The 17,915-nt window shown below is 35.7% G+C and overlaps 1 protein-coding gene and 1 long non-coding RNA gene across 10 annotated transcripts in view; both read left to right on the top strand.

Annotated features, from left to right (window-relative positions):
* Positions 1-17,915, top strand: part of CCSER1 (coiled-coil serine rich protein 1) — a 1,209,213-nt gene that overhangs the window by 498,729 nt on the left and 692,569 nt on the right. The window contains exons 8-9 of one of the 9 annotated variants that reach the window (XM_070262260.1): positions 10,604-10,738; positions 12,504-13,831. The exons of 7 other annotated variants lie outside the window; for them this stretch is intronic. In XM_070262260.1, the coding sequence (XP_070118361.1) occupies positions 10,604-10,738; positions 12,504-12,521 (153 nt within the window). In that variant the 3' untranslated portion in view covers positions 12,522-13,831. Of the gene's footprint in view, positions 1-10,603; positions 10,847-12,503; positions 13,832-17,915 lie in introns of those variants that run through there. One more of the 9 variants, XM_070262259.1, reaches the window with a different exon arrangement.
* Positions 8,511-10,128, top strand: LOC138923443 (uncharacterized). Its single transcript, XR_011437046.1, has 3 exons — positions 8,511-8,624; positions 8,851-8,926; positions 10,023-10,128. It is a non-coding gene; the product is annotated as an uncharacterized lncRNA (long non-coding RNA).

Raw genomic sequence — 17,915 nt, 5'->3', positions numbered from 1 at the left:
GATTTGGAAAACAGAAAGTGACTCTCTAGTTTGTTGCTGTTTCAAAAAGGATGGTCAAAGAAGGCCACTCCAGCAGAGAAAGTAAGGAAGAAAGGGAGAAAGCCACTCATTTATCTGTAGGAAGAGGCTTGAGAACAACAAATGAAAAAGATATGAAGCAGGAGAACACCTTAGCCTTTTTAGGATCCACTAGAGAGTCATTGTGACTGGAGCAGAGTGAACGAGGGGCAAGTAATAAGAGATCAGGTCAGAGAGAAACCAGACCATGAAGGTCATTGTAGGCCATAGTAAAGACTTGGAATCTTACTTTACATGAGATGGGAAACCATTGGAGTGTTTTGGGGGAAAAAATGGCATGATCAGACTCTAGTCTAAAACTATTACTCTGACTTCAGTGTAGATGTAGGCAGCAAGGGGACATGGTAGAAGAAGGAATTCAGGGCTCCTGTAAGTGAGAGATGATGGTAGCTTAAACTGGGGTGGTAAAAGGTGAGAGTGTAAGCATTGGTGGGATTGTGGACACCCTTTAAATGTGAGTCAGCTGGATTCATTAATAGATTATATGTGGGATATCAAAAAAGAGCTATGTCAAAGATTATTCCTGATCCTAATGTTCTCTATATTTGCCTCTTTTTACCCCTTTTGCTATCTTTCTGATGTTGCAAATTAGTACATATCATGATATAGAGATTAATGAAGGCTTGTTTTGTTATTTGGTTTAATTTTGTTAGTAGTAGTGAGGCAAAGGGACAAAATGTGAGATAACAGATAATGTCAGCTTTATTGGGGCTAATAGTCAATTCTACAAGGAAGACTAATTTCTGGCAATCTGTTTTCTCTCCCAGATAGCTGAAAACCACACAGGTAAAGATAGTTTTTACTTGTAATTTGATGTGTATTCTTATAAATTGATAATTATGGGACAGAAACATGACTCCTTAGTGCTTAGTGGAAGAAATAAGCAGGAGAATATATATCCAAGGGATAGCTGATGAATTTTGAATATAAAATTACACTATGATTATATATATAAGGACTCAATTTATGAGAATATTTTAAATACAAAATGATGCCAATGTGTTCCCCTAATGGGAATAAATGTTAAGAGGGATCTATTGTCTAAGATATGCACATTTTAAGCAATTATTTTTGATGACTTAAAAGTAAAATAAAATGATGATTTCATTTATCTATTTCTGTGTAATAGACCACTTCAAAACTTAACAGCCTAAAACAATAATTTAATGTTGTTGTTTATGATTTGTAGGTTGCCTGAGTTTATCTGGGCAGTCTTACTTGAGGTTTTACAAGTAGTTGCAGTAAGACATAGGCTGAGAATGGAGTTATCTGAAGACTCAAGTTGGGTAGACAAGATGACTACTTGTGGACTAGCTTGAGTTTTCTCACAGCATGGTGATTTTAGAGTAGTTAGACTTGTTCCATGGCAGCTGGCTTCCCCCAGAGTGAATGTTCCAGGAGAAGAGGAAATAGAAGCTGCCAGGCCAGTTGCTGACTAGACGCAAAAATATACACTTTTACCTCACCTCCTTCTATTGGTTAAGCGGTTACAAGGTGTGTTGATGGTCCCCAAGACAACTCTTACATTCAGAGATTTGTGAGAAGGACTCACAGAACTCAACATGTAGTCATATAGAGCACACGGACACTCTTCTCCTGGCAGTGTATGTGGTGTTTCTACCCAGTGAAGACGATTAGAAATTTTATTTTATTGGGAGCTGGTCATATAGGAACCCTGTGGCTAGTCATACAGAAATTACAAACTTCTAGAGAGAAATCAGGTGTTCAGCATAAACAATATTGATTTTAAAAATGGTTTAGGAATAATGAACCACTCTTATCATTGATGGAAAATTTGATGTAATGTAGGATACTGTTTACCAGTCAAGTTCTCGGAAGCCAGCTGATGGCCAACCTTGCAAGCAGACCTTTCTCAGGATGTTGCATAAGTTTGCTAGGGCTGCCATGACAAAATACTGTGCATGCACTTCCCTGGCATCTCTTCCTCTTCTTAAAAGGGCACTAGTTATAGTTTATTAGGGCCCACCCAAATGGCCTCATTTTAACTTAATCACCTCCTAAAAGACCTTATCTCCAAATATAGTTACATTCTGAAGTATTGGGAATTGGAACTTCAATATATGAATTTCAGGGGATATAATTCAGCCCATAACAGATAGACGGACACAAAACAGCTATGTTAGCTCTTTTCTGCACACAGGGCCAACTATGACTCAAGGAAGGGAAAATAAACTGCATCTCTTCATGGGGCATGACAAAGATTTGCAGCAGTCTTTAATCTACCATATTGATAGGTGATATTCTTTCATTAATCCAGTTTTCAGTCCTATAAATTTTCAGCAAGTGTGAGGAGTTTGAGTTTGAGGGACGGTGGAAGAAAATACGAGATTTCCTTAAATGTTTATATATATGCATCAGTGTACTCATCTGAGGATTTTCCAATGCTATTTTAATTTCCATTAAATTTGGAAGCTTTGCTTAAATGTTACCATATTTGAATTAATTTACAGTCCTTAAAATCTTATGGTTAAGAGTGTCAAAGAATTATGGCTTTAAGAAATACTTCACTAAATTCTTGATGATAAACACTGAGAATAAAATTTAAATTGAAGTAACAGCTATCAAACAATATTTCTGTATTGTATCTGTACAGTATTATTTTATGTTTAACTTTTTGTCCTTCTTGTTCTGTCAAGATAAATTTTGAATGAACATAATACCTGTTTTTTCAGACAGCGTTACTGATGTATGATGAAGGCTCATATAGTAAGGAAAATGATAATTTTATATCCTGATAAAACAAAGTTATTTTTACATAAATTAAAGCCAAAATGGATTTTGTTTAATTTGTGTTAAAAGATATGCAATATCTCTCAGACATAGTGGACCTCAGGGAAAAAGATTTTAATGGAAAGAATAAGCAATTACTTTCATGTTGCCTACTAGCATCATATTGCTGTCCAGTCCTTCTCACGCGCTGTCCAAATGATTTCAGGAAGGCATGTACAAGATATAGAGCTTGTCAGCATTAATACATGCTAAAAATAATGGTGTGCCCCCTCCTTTCCCATCCCCAGCTCACATATTCATTTTCTTCCTTAAATTTAATCTCAATGTTTCTTCATCTTTGCATAGGTTGGTGCTTTATATTTCTCCTAACTTTTTTGAGTTCTCCAAATGGTACTGATATAAAACTTTCTGTGTTAAAAGGCTTATTTTAGCATGCTTTTAGAACATCAGGCCATATTCTGCTTACTCTAAGCAAAGAGTTCCTTTGACATATATAGTGGATAAGATTTACTGAGCATCTGTTAAAGATAATCATGGAAAATTGAATTCAAGGATCCGTTTTTTATATCGAGTTAAACAGAGCACCAGAAAACTACACAATACATAGATTTGGTTGTATTTCATAATTGGAAAAAGTGAGGATTTTATAGGAAAGCTCAAATTTAGAATGCAGATACAGAACATAGGAGGATAGAATTCAGGTGCAGAACACAGGAAGATATTTCTGGATTCATTTGTAAATAGACAGGATTTTGAACTACTGCTAGAAAAATCCTAAAGCCAATAAAAGCCTTGAAAATGTGTGAAATGAAAACTTTATTTGTTTCCTGACAGAAAATTAATTTTAAAAAATTGAATCATTATAACTTCAAACTTGCTTTGGGGACCCGCTTCAGCCTGAATTGGCATCCCTGAAACATTTGTTGTGTCTGCCAACAAGATGCCAGGACAATTTTATTTGGAAACAATTGAAGTCAACATGTGTACCATTGGCTGGTGCTCTCTTCCTCAACATCTGTTAGTCCCAAGTGTCTAGAAAACCTTGCTGTGAAATAAGAGCAGAGGTAGCAATCATTGCTGTGCACACCAATATTAACAAGATTTCTTTTACCATCTAAATCAGACATCAGATATTGGAATTGACTTGGGATGAACAGTGTATTTGAGATAGTAACATTATTATCAATGATAATGTAAGCAACTAATTTCGTGTATATCATGTGCAGTGTTTATTTCTTATCTCAGTATTACCATTTCATATACACTCTACATCATATACACTCATTCTTTGTTGTTTTTTTATATAATCTCTGGCATTACTTCAGAGTTTACCTACAAAGTGTAAAGTATGTTATAACATATTTTTCTTTAAATAAGAAGTTAAAAATCTAAGTAAAATTTGAAGACTGTGATTCATTATCAACCTACTCGTTTGAGATGGACCATGAATATGAGAAACTATCGCAAGTGGACTCAGCATGAGTTTAGTTTGTCTTGCAATGACTTCTATCTGTTCTTTCTTAAAATTGTCTACTTAAATAAATTAATTTTAGAAGTTTCCATATCAATATGCATTTGCAATTGTAAAATAAAGTGTGCATGGAATTCAGTACAGTTAATTCTGCCATACATCAAATAATTTAGAAATAGTTGTATTATCCTTGGTAACTACATAAAGTTAAAGAATTTTAGACTAAAATGTCTTATTAAGACATTGAGCATCCATTGTTTTCATTTTACTATATGGAGGTATTAAATGGCCATGCTGACAGATGCAATAAAATGAGTAAATAAGCAAATACTCTATTTGGGAGTTTTTACATCATAAATTTAGCATTTCTTCACTTCAGTTTTCATACCACACATAAATAATTTGGCAGAGATTCTATTATTTACAGTAATTGTGCTGGGCAAAATTGGCATATTGATAACACAAAAGTTGGCTAATAATTATGAAAAATCAGAAAATTCTATTTACTCTTGCCCATAGTAAAGATATTCTTAATAATGTAGGGAAATTTATGAACATCTCATTAAAACACATTGCAAAAGAGATAAGGAAAGGTGCTATGTGTTTTCACAGAAACTTACTTTTATCCTCTTGGATAGTGGCTGATCCATAGCACAGAAAATTGGAAGACAAACAATTGCAAATTGATGTATTAGACTTATTCAACAGCCTAATAGCAATAACTGTGAAGATAGATAGAATTTGAATATTCTGAGGAACTGTTGATGTCAGGTTCTCAACTAAGGAAATTCGTTTTCTTTTAAGTTGCATTATATTATCAGCAGTCAACTTATGTCTGTACCTGGACACGTACTTCTTCTCAGGTAATCTCTTTTACTCTAGTAAGTCTGATGGGAAATCCGTATGTTAGAAGATGTGACAAACACTGATAATGTTGGCTAAACCTGTTATATTAGAATTTTATTTGGATATATTTCTTAGTAAGAATAAAGGTTCATTTAGAATAGTTAGGCCTTGCTTAACAAGAAAGACTATGGCAGCAGTATTTGAGCCTGAGAGTTTTTAAAAAGCTGAAAAGAATTGTCAAAGCATAATTAAGGGTAGAGGAATTAAGCTCAGTTTTCTCCCTTAAAGTGTCTTTGCCAGGCAGTAGAACCTTTGGCAACAGAGCCAAGTGGAAAAATGGAGCCATGCCAGTTGCTAGAGCATGTTAAAGAGAGATTAGTCATCGTTTCTGGTAACATCACCCACAGGAATAAAGCTGACAGTGGTCTGTCCTCTTATTAACATTAGCTGTTTTTCTCCTTGCTCTCTCCTATGGGCATTAGTCACTTCGTGATATTAGTTCTACTATTGTCATTTCTCACTATTTCTTTTACTTTTTTTTAATGTGGCAAGTCATTCAGAACAATTAACAAACATTTATTGAGGTCCTACCATGTGTAAGACCTTCTGTAAAGGTACTGGGGTAGAAATGTTTTATTTTGACTATAGAAAGGTGCAGAAAATTATAATGCTGGTTGTATTTGAACATGGCCTAGAAAAGTGCAAAGTACTTCAAAGTATTTCAGAAGTGCAAAGATGGGGTTGAGGGAAGGGAAGTGTCATGAGATCTGAGCCAAGGGAGAAGTAAGAGCCAAGATCTCAAGCTTTAGGCCATGAGGGTCTAGAAATTGTAAGTATCCAGTCATGTGTTGCCCATGTGGTAAGGAAGAAGTTGTTTGGTGTGAATGGACATTATATGCTTTATACAGAACTTAAACTGCCTTCTACAGTCAGTGAGGTACAGGAAGCAAGCAAGAATTGTGTCTTAGTCTGTTCAGGCTGTAACAAAATACCATAAATTAGGAAGTTTATAAGCAATGGAAATTTATTTTTCACAGTGATGGAGGCTTGGAAGTCCAAGATCAAAGCATTGGCAGATTCAGTGTCTTGTGAGGGTCCGCTTCCCAGACAGCCACCTTTTCGTCTTTTCTCTGTAACCTCACGTGGTACAAGGGGCAAGGGAGCTCTCTGGGGCTTCTTTGATAAGGGCACAAATCCCATTCATAAGGGCTCTGGCCTCATGACCTAATCACTTCCCAGAGGCCCCACCTCGTAATACTATCAGCTTGGCATGTTAGGATTTCAATATTTAAAGTTTAGGGGAACATAAATATTCAGACCATAGCAAGTTAAGCAAATAATAAGATGCAAAATGAAGAAAATTTTATAATTTTCTTTGAACTTGATTTCCACAGAAAGGGTTCTGAACTTTATTTGAAATTTGTCAATTCCTAGAATACCAAATGATATTAATCAAATAGAAATTATAAGAATTCTGAAGAATCTTCTTATTATCCACTATTTTTGATTGCCTGCATCTGTACATGCCCAAATAGAATGAAAACTGCCTATATTCATATTAAAATAATAGAGTTTCCAGGTGATCTAAACTATCATAAGTATATACTAAAAGATCCATGCATTTATGTTTATCTAATTGTTCTATCTTAAAAGGTTGTAGTTAGTGTATTAGTTTCATATTGCTGCTATAACAGATTGCCACAAACTTGACGGCTTAAAATGATTCACATTTAGTATCATGTGGTTCTGGAAGTCAGAAGTCAGAATTGGGTCCCCGGACTGAAATCAAAGTGTTGGCAGAGCTGAGTTCTTTCTGGCAGCCCTAGGGGATAATCCATTTACTTGCTTCTCTGAGCTTCTAGAGGTTGCCTGCATTCCTTACCTCGTTGCTTCCTTCCATCTTCAAAACCAGCAATGGCCTGTCACGTCTTTCTCACGCTGCATCACTCTGATTCTGACTCTTCTGCCTCCCTTTTTGACATTTAAGGACCCCTCTGATTTCACTGGGTCCACTAGACAATCCAGGAAAATCTTTCTGTTTTAAAGTCAAGTGATTAGTTGCCTTAATTTCATCTGCAGCGTTAATTCCCTTTTGCCACGGACATCATGGGGAGGGCGGGGCATTATTCTCCCTACCACAGTTAGTAACATCACGTATGTAAGATCTAGGTCTTATTCCTGGCAGGGGAATCTTTCTGTTCCTAAATGTTGAGCTGATACTTTAAATAATTAGAACGTGTGTTACTCTTTTCTCTCCCTAATTAATTGGTTATTACATTAACACAGAGAAAGGAATCTCCATTGCACTGAATTACAAAAGCTATTTCCTTTACCTTTAGCATACTTCCCATCTTCCCTGGCTGGCAAACTTGTGATCTCCACTTAATGCCCAATTAAATGCCACCTCCTCTGTGAGGTGAAATTCCTCCCAATTTTCCCTACAATTCCTCCCCACAATGCCTTAATCCAACTCCTAATATGAAGCTAGAAAATTATATTACAAGTATGTTTATTTACAATCTTTCCCGTTAGATGTAGATGTTCGTAAATGCAGATATTACGTTTTATATTCTTTATATTCCCTATTTCAGTGCCTAGTATAGAACTAGAATACAACACACTAATAATAGATGAATGAATGAATTATTGAATGAATGGTGGAAAAAACTTTCACTAAAGACCTAACTTCCTCTCAAGTGTTTTATCCTATTAAAATCAAAATAGTCATTTTATTAAATGTCATTTATAAGTTGAAATAATATAACAAAGCCTATCAAGTTATACAGGTGGTATCAGTCTATCACATTTTCTGTAGCTTATCCTCTTTTTTTCCTACAATTCTAAGCAAAGCTGGACCAGTCCTAAGAGTAAATTATCCATTATGAGACTAACTCAGTGCTCGGGAATTCAGCATTCAGTTGGCCTTGTTGTTTGTCAGAATCTCATCTTGTGTTCTGAAATGTTGGCTTCAGCTTTAACTGGTTATTTATCTGATAACCGGTGTCTAAGAGACAACTGCCTTCCTGCTAACTGCCTATTTAGATTTATAAATAGTACCTTTCCTGAGATTTTTTTCAGAGCCAAATGCTAGAAGTTTTAGGCACAGACTCATTTCTCCAGATTGGAAATCCTGAAAACCGTCTACTTCTTTAGAGTATTAATCCTCAATACACATGATTATTGTCTCATTTTATGGGTAACGAAATTGAAGCTTAGAGCAGTTGAGAACCTGACTAGGGGTCACAGTGCTGGTAAATGGCTCAGCAGGAATTCCAACTCAGGTTTTTAAAATTCTAAAAACTGCAGCTTTAACTGCCATACTACAGAAAATCTACGTGTTTTTATTTTAAGCATGATTCTGACTGTTCATTGGTTTTATATAACTGCAGGGGGATAAAAATAGAAACAGAAGTAGAGAGAGAGAGAAGGGGAGAGAAAAGAAGAAACCGGAAGTAAAGAGAAAGAAAAGAGAAAAGACGTAAGAAAGCAGCCCTCCATTCTTTAGGTTTGGCATCTGTTGACCTCATAATCCTACTAAGGTTATGTACATTTCTTTTATTAACAGACCTAATAATTCTGAGCGGTCTTTGCAATCCTGAAATGAAAGCCACCTAGAATATTGGTGTTTTTATGGATACAGATAATATAATTGCTTTAGCTAGTTTAAACAGAAGGGATTTTATAGGGTATTCCATAATTTACAGGATTTATGGGAAGGGCAGCAAACGATGCTTCGATATATACGGACAAAATGCCAGGAGAGATTTCTGCTTGGAAGGGGTAAGCTATGCTGCCAGATTGACAGCCAGAAAGCGAAAAGGGATGGAGATATGGGGTTTCAGGGTTTAATATTTATTTTGGGTTTTTTTGAAAGTGAGAGAGAATGAGAATTTGAGAATTGATGGGTGGTTGGTTTGGGGTATTAATGGTTAGGAAGAATAAGATTGAGAATGGTGAGAGAAGAAGTTGAAGACAACATCTATCTAGTCATCCCAAACGTTTTTCTTTTTTTTTAAAAATTTGACATTGAATATATTTTTTTAATTAATTTATTTTTTTACCTTTTGACCCCCCCCCCCACCCATTTCTCTCACACCCTCACTCATGCCTGTGGAAACCACCAATCTGTTCTCAGTATCTATGAAGTTGTTGTTTTGTTGGTTTTTTTTTAGATTCCACACATAAGAGAGATCATGCAGTATTTGTCTTTCTCCATCTGACTTATTTCACTTAGCATAATGCCCTAGAGGTCCATCCATGTTGTCACAAATAGCAGGATTTCATTCTTTTTTGTTGCCAAATAATATTCCACTGTATTTGTGTGTGTGTGTGTGCGTGTGTAGGTATATTTCTTTATCCATTTGTTCACTGATGGACAGTTAGGTTGTTTCCATAGTTGGCTGTTGTAAAGAGTGCTGTGATGAATATGGGGGTGCATATATCTTTTCCAATTAGTGTTTTCCTTTTCTTTGAATACATATGCAGAAGTGGAATAACTGGATCATATGGTAATTCTATTTTTGATTTTTTGAGAAACCTCGATTCTGTTTCCCACAGTGGCTGCACCAATTTACATTCCCACCAATAGTGCACAATAGTTCCCTTTTCTCTGCATCCTCACCAACATTTGTTATATCTTATCTTTTTGATAACAGCCATCTGACAGATGTGAGGTGGTATCTCATTGTGGTTTTGTTTTCCATTTCCCTGATGATTAGTGATACTGAGCATCTTTTCATGTATCTGTTGGCCATCTATATGTCTTCTTTGGAAAAATATATATTCATTTTAATTTAATCTAGCTATTTTCAGTAAGATACTCCCTTCCCCACTTTTGCCTGATGTTTCTTTAATTCATCTAATTTTCTTTCTGAAGAGAAGAAACTTCTAGCTTCTGCTAGGGATGAAGTTGCCTGGCTGCATGGCGTACTTTCAACCAATCCTCTGGTTGTCAGCTCTCTCTTTATTCCCACTTTAGTAGGTACGCGGCTTTTCTGTGCTCTCACAGTTAACGTTATTTGGGGATGAGGAAATGCACTACTGGGTCAGGTTTCAGATTTCTTGTGTCTGTCTGCTTTCCAGCTTCCTTTTCCAACTGCTGCCTGCTCTCAAAGGGCTTAGATTTTACAATGGACTTCTTATTTTAAAATGTACCTTTTTTCTACTTTCTGTTTAAAAAATGAATATACATATATTTATATAGTTATATAAATATATATTTATATAATGTATAGAGAGAGTTTTTATATTCATTTTTTAAAGAACTTTGAAGAACAATTCTATGTGAAAACCAAGCTGAGTACTCTATACATGGTTATAAATGTAACAACAATAAATATTCAGTTTTATATGAGTATTGGTAAAGGATAAGAGCTGATATCTACTTAGTTTGATAGGACTAAATGGCAGTCAGTATTATGAGTTTTGTTTTAACTTTTCTCTTTCCTTGTCACACAGACTGTATGCCTTAAGTGTTTAAGAAGAGAGCTCGTTAAAGAACTTGGAATTGTGTCTTCTCTGAAATATGTCTTAATAAATCATTGTCTATTAGGAAAGCATCAGAACTTCATGAATAATTATTTCTATATTATGGTAAATATGCTGGAACTAACTTGTTTTAATTTTATGTAGTTTAGTACATGCAAAGATTTGATGAAAGCTTCAGTGAAATTCTGCAAAAACTCAGATGTGTGTATAGAGAGATATACATGTTGTTCAAAATTGTCTCTAAGAGATGAGTATAAAGCACACATATAAAAAAGTGAGACGAATTTCCATAAGCCACATAGTTTAATATCATTACTTTGCAGTCTCATAAGTTGGTTTTAAGGCTTTAGTTAAAAATACAGAATGAGATTTGTTAATGTACACAAAATTCTGTTTTTCAGTGTATTCATATTGTATGATTAGGTTATTAGCTACATAATTTAATACATTTTTATGTGGTAAAAGCAGTTTAACTGTTAGCAGCTGCCTCTGAAATAACTTTACACTTACTCAGATTTAAATTACCTGTTGACTTGAGTAAGTAATTATAATTTTTTCCTAACACTATGTAACATATGGTGTTTACATTCTTCTGAAGAGCTCCTTGAGGGAGAAAAATATATACAGAAACATCAATATAAATAGTGATTTAAGGAACCAATGAGAAATATGTGCAAACATTAGTGGTAGTTAATAGGATATTAAATAGTTGTTAAAGTATTTGAGTTTGTTGGATTTATTGGATTATTGAGTTAGGAGATTGTATTTTTAATTGTTTGCTAGGTGTTGGCATCTTTATTAATATATTCATTTTGAGTTATCTGTTTTCTAAATCAAGGTTTATGTTTTTTTATTATTATCATAGAATTCATTTTAAGCTATGTGTCTCTCTGAATAATAAAGCATTATTTTAGGTCTATGTTTATATTTTAGACTTCAGCATACAAGGAGCAGATAATCCAATATTTGTTTAATTAAAAAATGACATAAAATTTATTTTAAGACAACATTTAAAGTTAACTCATTCAAAATTCTAGAATATTTAAATGTGATTTTAAAAGGGGCCGTGTTCCAGATGTTTGCTCAGAAGTCATCTCTGTAGCCTGTTGCTCCTGCTAGACCAAAGGCCTCCTTAAAGGCAGTTGACCTAAGACGTAGCTACAGTCCAGCTGTAATTTCCTGAGCACTTCCAATGGGCTACACAGATTTTAAGGTGGTTTTACATATTTTTTTCTTAGGAAAAACTCCCTAAGTTAGGCTAGGCATTTTTAACCCCGTTTTCCATAAGAAGAAACTGAGACCAGAGTCTTTAATATTTCCAATATATCTCTAATAAATGGCAGAGCCAGACCGATTTCAAAACCCATGCTTTAAACTACTATGCTATACTGGAGGTTGTGCCTTGAACTATACACAACTGTCTGGCTAATTCTCTGTCGCTTGTATTAATTGAATGAAATTAAGGAGTAAATCAGACTATCTTTTGTGATCACTCAAAGGATGTTTTGACTAGATTATTCAGTATCGTAGAAGACCATGTTGTCACGATTTCTATTAAAATAAGCAATGATAATAAAGACTTTTAAATAAATCTAACAGCATATAGTTCTTTTTCAATTGAAGATAAGTCCTGTTTCTGTGGAATAATTCATCACACATTTTACTTTGGGATTTAAGAAACATACTGTCTTCTGAATTCACAGCAGAGGAGACTCTCATCTCTAACCTTATCTAGATTGCTTCTAAGGGGTTAGATAAAATGTGGGCCTAAAGTAATGTGTTAATCTGTGTTTGGATCAGCATGGGTAAGATATACAATTTTTTAAAAAAATATGACACTCTAATTTCTTTCTTTTTTTTTAAATTTCAGGTACACCCTGGTTTCTAGTGAGTAGTCATTTTTCAAATATTAGGGGCAGATTTCGTTCTGGGAGGTGAAAGTTCTGGAGGTTGATCTCAACTGATACTGATTAACCAATACGTAAATCTGTAAATACTGTATTGTTGTAGGACTCAGTCCTCCTTTCTGCAGTCTTTTCTCTTTTCTAGATACACTCACTCCCTGGTTGATTTCATACCATCTGTCATGTGATGCCTCCTCATTATTTTGTCTCCATCCCAGACTTCTCTGAGTTTGAGACTCAAACACACAAATACCTACTCAATGTCTCCATGTGGATATCTACCAGGAATGCCCAAATTGACAAGAAGATTCAAAACTTTTGATTTTTATCCCATTATACCCACCTTCCTTTCCTAAATCTATCCTCTCTGAGTCTCCAAATCTCCTTCACAATTTCAATGAATGGTTTGATTGACTCCTTCATTGCTCAAATCAAAAAAAAAGAAAAAGAAGAGAATTTCATCCCTGATTCTTCTCATTCGTTCCCACGCACATTCCATCCATCAGCAAGTCAGCTTTGCCTTGACAATATATAAGTATATTCCAAATCTGTCCATTTCTTCCACTTACTCTGCCATCATCATCATCATCTCTCACCTAGACTATTGCAACGGTTTCTTACTGGTCTCCCTGTTTCTATTCTTGTCTCCCATATAATCCATTTTCCACACAGAAGCCAGTGTTTTCTCTATAAAACATAAGTTGGATTATGTCATTCCTTCTTGAAATACTCCAATAGCATCCCATCAGATGCAAAGTTAAAGTGAACTACTTGCCAATGGCTGCACACCTTATATGTCGTAGCCCATGGTAGCTTTTCTGATCTCATCTCTGATTTCTCTTGCATGTTTTTCTAGCTTTGGCCATGCTGACCTTCATGCTGGTCCTCAAACATACCAAGTCCTCTCCTTCCTCAGGACAGTTGTACTGACTTTTTCTTTTGTTCCCATCTTTCATTCTCCAAATTACCACATGGCTCATTCTGTCACTGTATTTAAGAATTTGTATCTATGTCAGCTCAGCGGAAGAGTCTTTCCAAACTGTCCTACCTAAAATAGCTGTCATATTCCAGCTCCTTTTCCTATCTTATTTTTCTTCATGGCATTTGTTATTTTTCATGGCACAAAACCCTGTCACCTGACATGTCACTGTATGTCTGTATTTAAAATCAGTTTTGCACAGTAAAATAGAAGCTCAGCACAGGCAGGAACTTATTCACCCTTATTCATTGTTTCCCCATGTCATGCAACAATGACTGGCACAGAATACCTATTAATAAATATCAGTTAAATGAATATTTTGTTATTTCATGTTGTATTTTATTTCTCTCTCTTTTTTTTTTTTCTTCTGGTGAGGAAGATTGGCCCTGAGCTAACATCTGTTGCCAGTCTTCCTCTTTTTTTTTCCCTCCCCAAAGCCCCAGTACCTAGTTGTAGGTCGTTCTAGTTCTTCTGTGTGGGACACTACCACAGCATGGCTCGATGAGCAGTGTGTAGGTCCACGCCCAGGATCTGAACTAGTGAACCCCAGGCCACTGAAGTGGAGCGAGCGAACTTAATGACTTGGCCACGGGGCCAGCCCCCTGTATTTTATTTCAAACATATGTTTATATGTATTTAACACATTCATATACCTAAATGTATATATGTGTATATATAGGATTTGCAGAGGGGCAAGGAATTGTTATCATTGTTTTTGTTAATAAAAATCATGATAATATTCTCTTCTATGATACTGAATTGTCTAGTCAAAACAGTTTTTGAGTGGTCATAAATCTACTCTGATTTAGTCCCTGTTGTCTTCCAATTAATACAGGTTACATAGAATTATCCAGATAATTATATATAGTTCAAAGTACAACTTATAGTCCAGAATACAGAGTTGGGGTCTTTAATTTGATGTCATCCATTATGGTGAGGTTATTTAGTGCTCTTCCTTGTATACCCTTTCTTTCCTTTAACTGCATCTAATCCTTTCTGACTTGAAAACCTGGATAACATTTTTCGTACCTTGTTAGAAATTGTGTTTAGCTACAAAAACAAAAGACAAGAAAAAAAAACACATAAAACGACAGTGACTTAAACCCTATTGTTGACACAAACAAACCATAATCAGTCTAGAAATCAAAGGTGGAGTGAGTTTCTTGTGAGCTGTTTTGAGGACTATTGCCTGGGAGAACTTTTCCACCAAGGAAAGAAGCTCTCAGAAGAAGTGAAGTGTACAGAGTGGTTATATACGGTCTTGGAACAAAGAGTGTCCATCACGTGCTAGGACAATCTCTTTTACTAAGATGCTTTGCTAGCACAGCAGGTCAGTGGTCACAAGGTGAGCACAGTAAGTCAGTAATTAATCATTTGTTTCTGGGAAGAAATGCTTATCCTTAAAGAAATGCTGATAGGGGAGAGGCAACATCCCTATCTTTAAGGGCAGGCATCATTCTCAGCTTTGGGACGTTGTAAATATTTAAGGCAGATGTATAATGCTTGCTCAACAGGCTACATCAGGCCTTTCTGGAAAAACAAGATCAGTTTGAATTCATTTTAAACCAATTGGCTTCCTCATATACTCCAATATATCCTATTGCTTTGCATTTATTTATCATTTTCGCCCTTTTTGATTAATAATCTTTCAATAGAAAGCATTGATGATCAAAATATTGTCCCTTGGCACCAGGGTGGTTGCTGCCTGCCCTGGGTCCATCATGTCCCTCAGTGCTAGGCTTTTGTCTCATTGATTTACCTAGTTATCTACATTGGGGGAAATAGTTGGATATAGTGGACAAGCATAGAGGTATATATTAACAGTGAAACCTTTCATAGGTTATATAATTTTTCAGTTAATTTTAGATTGTCACATAAACATTGTACATGTACTTTTACATGACTCCTTATGCTTTCATTGTTTACATTTATAGAACAGGTACAATAATGATGATAATTCAAAATTTGAAAAGATTAGTTTTAAAATGAGGTCTTAGGCATAGTCCTTATAAGAAAAGGAAATTCATTCACGATTATAAGATCAATTGACCATCTCAAGTTGCTGAGCAATCATTACTCTAGCCTGCATACCAGTCTTACAACACTGAGTAAAGGAAATAGTAATCAGTTTGAATATTATGACTAATACAAGAATTACAAGGAGTAACAGAAATAGGAATTGCAATCCAGATTGCAAAAGGGAACCCATATCAGAAGGGAGCCAACTAAGCAAATCAAGACTGGGTGTAGGATTGCTTAAGGCATTCACCTGCTTTTTTATGTGCTTTAGCAGAGATGAAAAATTGGAAGACTCATCAGGTATAAAAACACAGCATTGGGTCTGAATGGTTGCACATATACCACCTTGGGATGCAGTTAGAATATCCAAGGCCATTCTATTTTGAAGGATAGCCTTTCTCATTAAAAACATTTCAGTATTTCATAGGGCTATTATTAGCTGACTATCATTAAGCACTTGTTGAGTAAATTTATTGAGAGCTTATGTATGTGATATGACATCTTGTAGTCCAAAGAAGGAACAAGCATAGCCACTTGGTGTTCATACCAGTAGAACACTGAACAAGTCCATCTGGCCTTCAGGAGAGGAAGATGGGCAACAGATGTTAGCTCAGGGGGAATCCTTCCCTGCATCCAAGGGAAGCCCAGGGTGCAGCATCCTAGCCATCCAGATGGTAGCCAAGGCCAGAGGTTTGTTCCAAATAACCGTTGAGTTCCATTAGGAGCCACACAGTAAATACCTGGCCTTCAACGCTAGTCTGTTCCAAACAAATTAATTTTTTTTTAAAGTATGATAGTATTCTGAAAACCTTAACTGGAACAATTATAAAATGAGTATATGGTATAAGCATTACAAGGGCTTAAAGGAGGAGGTATAAGGTTTGGAATATAGGCTGGTCCAGAGTCCTGTGACAGCTGTCTACAACAGATGCCCGCTTCTTCTGATCCTGGTTCAGAGACATCTGTCGTGGTTAGTTGAAGTTGGGTATCAGAAATAGGAACTGAAAACACCTTCCAGCACACTGATTCTGGATTCTGATTCTACAGCACACTAATTGATTAAGAGTATGTGATATGATCCTTTCCAATGGGGCTACAGAGTCTTTTATCTGGTGTCTTTTCCAGTAAACAAAATCTCCAGGTTGCAGTCCATGACCCTTAAGGTCTTCGTCTTCTGGAAGCTCACTGTGAAAAGAATCAGCTACCAATCTCTCATTTTTTTTAAGTATCTTAATGAGATCTTGACAATAATGTAAGATATCTCCTTTAAAGCAAAGTTGGTTCATATATTCCTTCATCTAAGTGCATAGGCCATCCAGTTATTATTCCAAAAGGAGACAGCTGATATTTACTAAAGGGTGGAGATCTAAGATTGCGGAGAACTAGCTGAAGAGCTTTTGGCCATGAGAGATAAAATGCTTCTGAAAGCTTTGCCAGTTTTTTAATTGCAGTAACATTGGATTATAACATTATATAGCTTTCAGATGAAAATAGTAATATATTTCGAATTCTGTGTAGATTACATCATGTTCACCACCCAAAAACTAATTATAGTCCATCCCCTCACATATGAGCCTAATCACCCCTTTTGCCCTCTGCCCCCTTCCCCTGTGGTAACAACCAATCCAATCTCCATTGCTATGTGTTTGTTTGTCGTTGTTTTTATCTTCTACTTATGAGTGATATCATATGGTATTTGACTTTCTCCCTCTGACTTATTTCACTCAGCACAATAGCCTCACGGACCATCCATGTTGTCACAAATGGCCGGATCTCATCATTTCTTATGGCTGAGTAGTATTCCATTGTGTATATATACCACATCTTCTTTATCCATTCCTCCCTTGATGGGCACCTAGGTTGCTTCCACGTCTTGGCTGTTGTGTATAATGCAGCAATGAAGATAAGGGTGCAGGTATCTTTATGCATTTGCATTTTCAACTTCTTTGGATAAATACCCAGCAGTGGGCTAGCTGGATCATATGATAGATCTATTCTTAATTTTCTGAGGATACTCCATACTGCTTTCCATAGTGGCTGCACCAGTTTGCACTCCCACCAGCAGTGTACGAGGGTTCCCTTCTCTCCACATCCTCTCCAACATCTGTTGTTTCCTGTCTTGTTAATTATAGCCATTCTGACCTGAGTGAGATGATGTCTCATTGTAGTTTTCATTTGCATTTCCCTGATAGCTAATGATATTGAGCATCTTTTCATATGCCTTTTGGCCATCTGTATATCTTCTTTGGAGAAATCTCTGTTCATATCTTTTGCCCATTTTTTAATTGGGTTGTTGGTTTTTTTGTTGTTGAGATGTGTGAGTTCTTTGAATATTTTGGATATTAACCCCTTATCTGATATATGGTTTCCAATTTTTTTT

Source organism: Equus caballus, chromosome 3 (genome assembly GCF_041296265.1).
Source record: "Equus caballus isolate H_3958 breed thoroughbred chromosome 3, TB-T2T, whole genome shotgun sequence".
NCBI lineage: Eukaryota > Metazoa > Chordata > Mammalia > Perissodactyla > Equidae > Equus > Equus caballus.
This window is presented reverse-complemented; position numbering and strand designations above follow the sequence as displayed.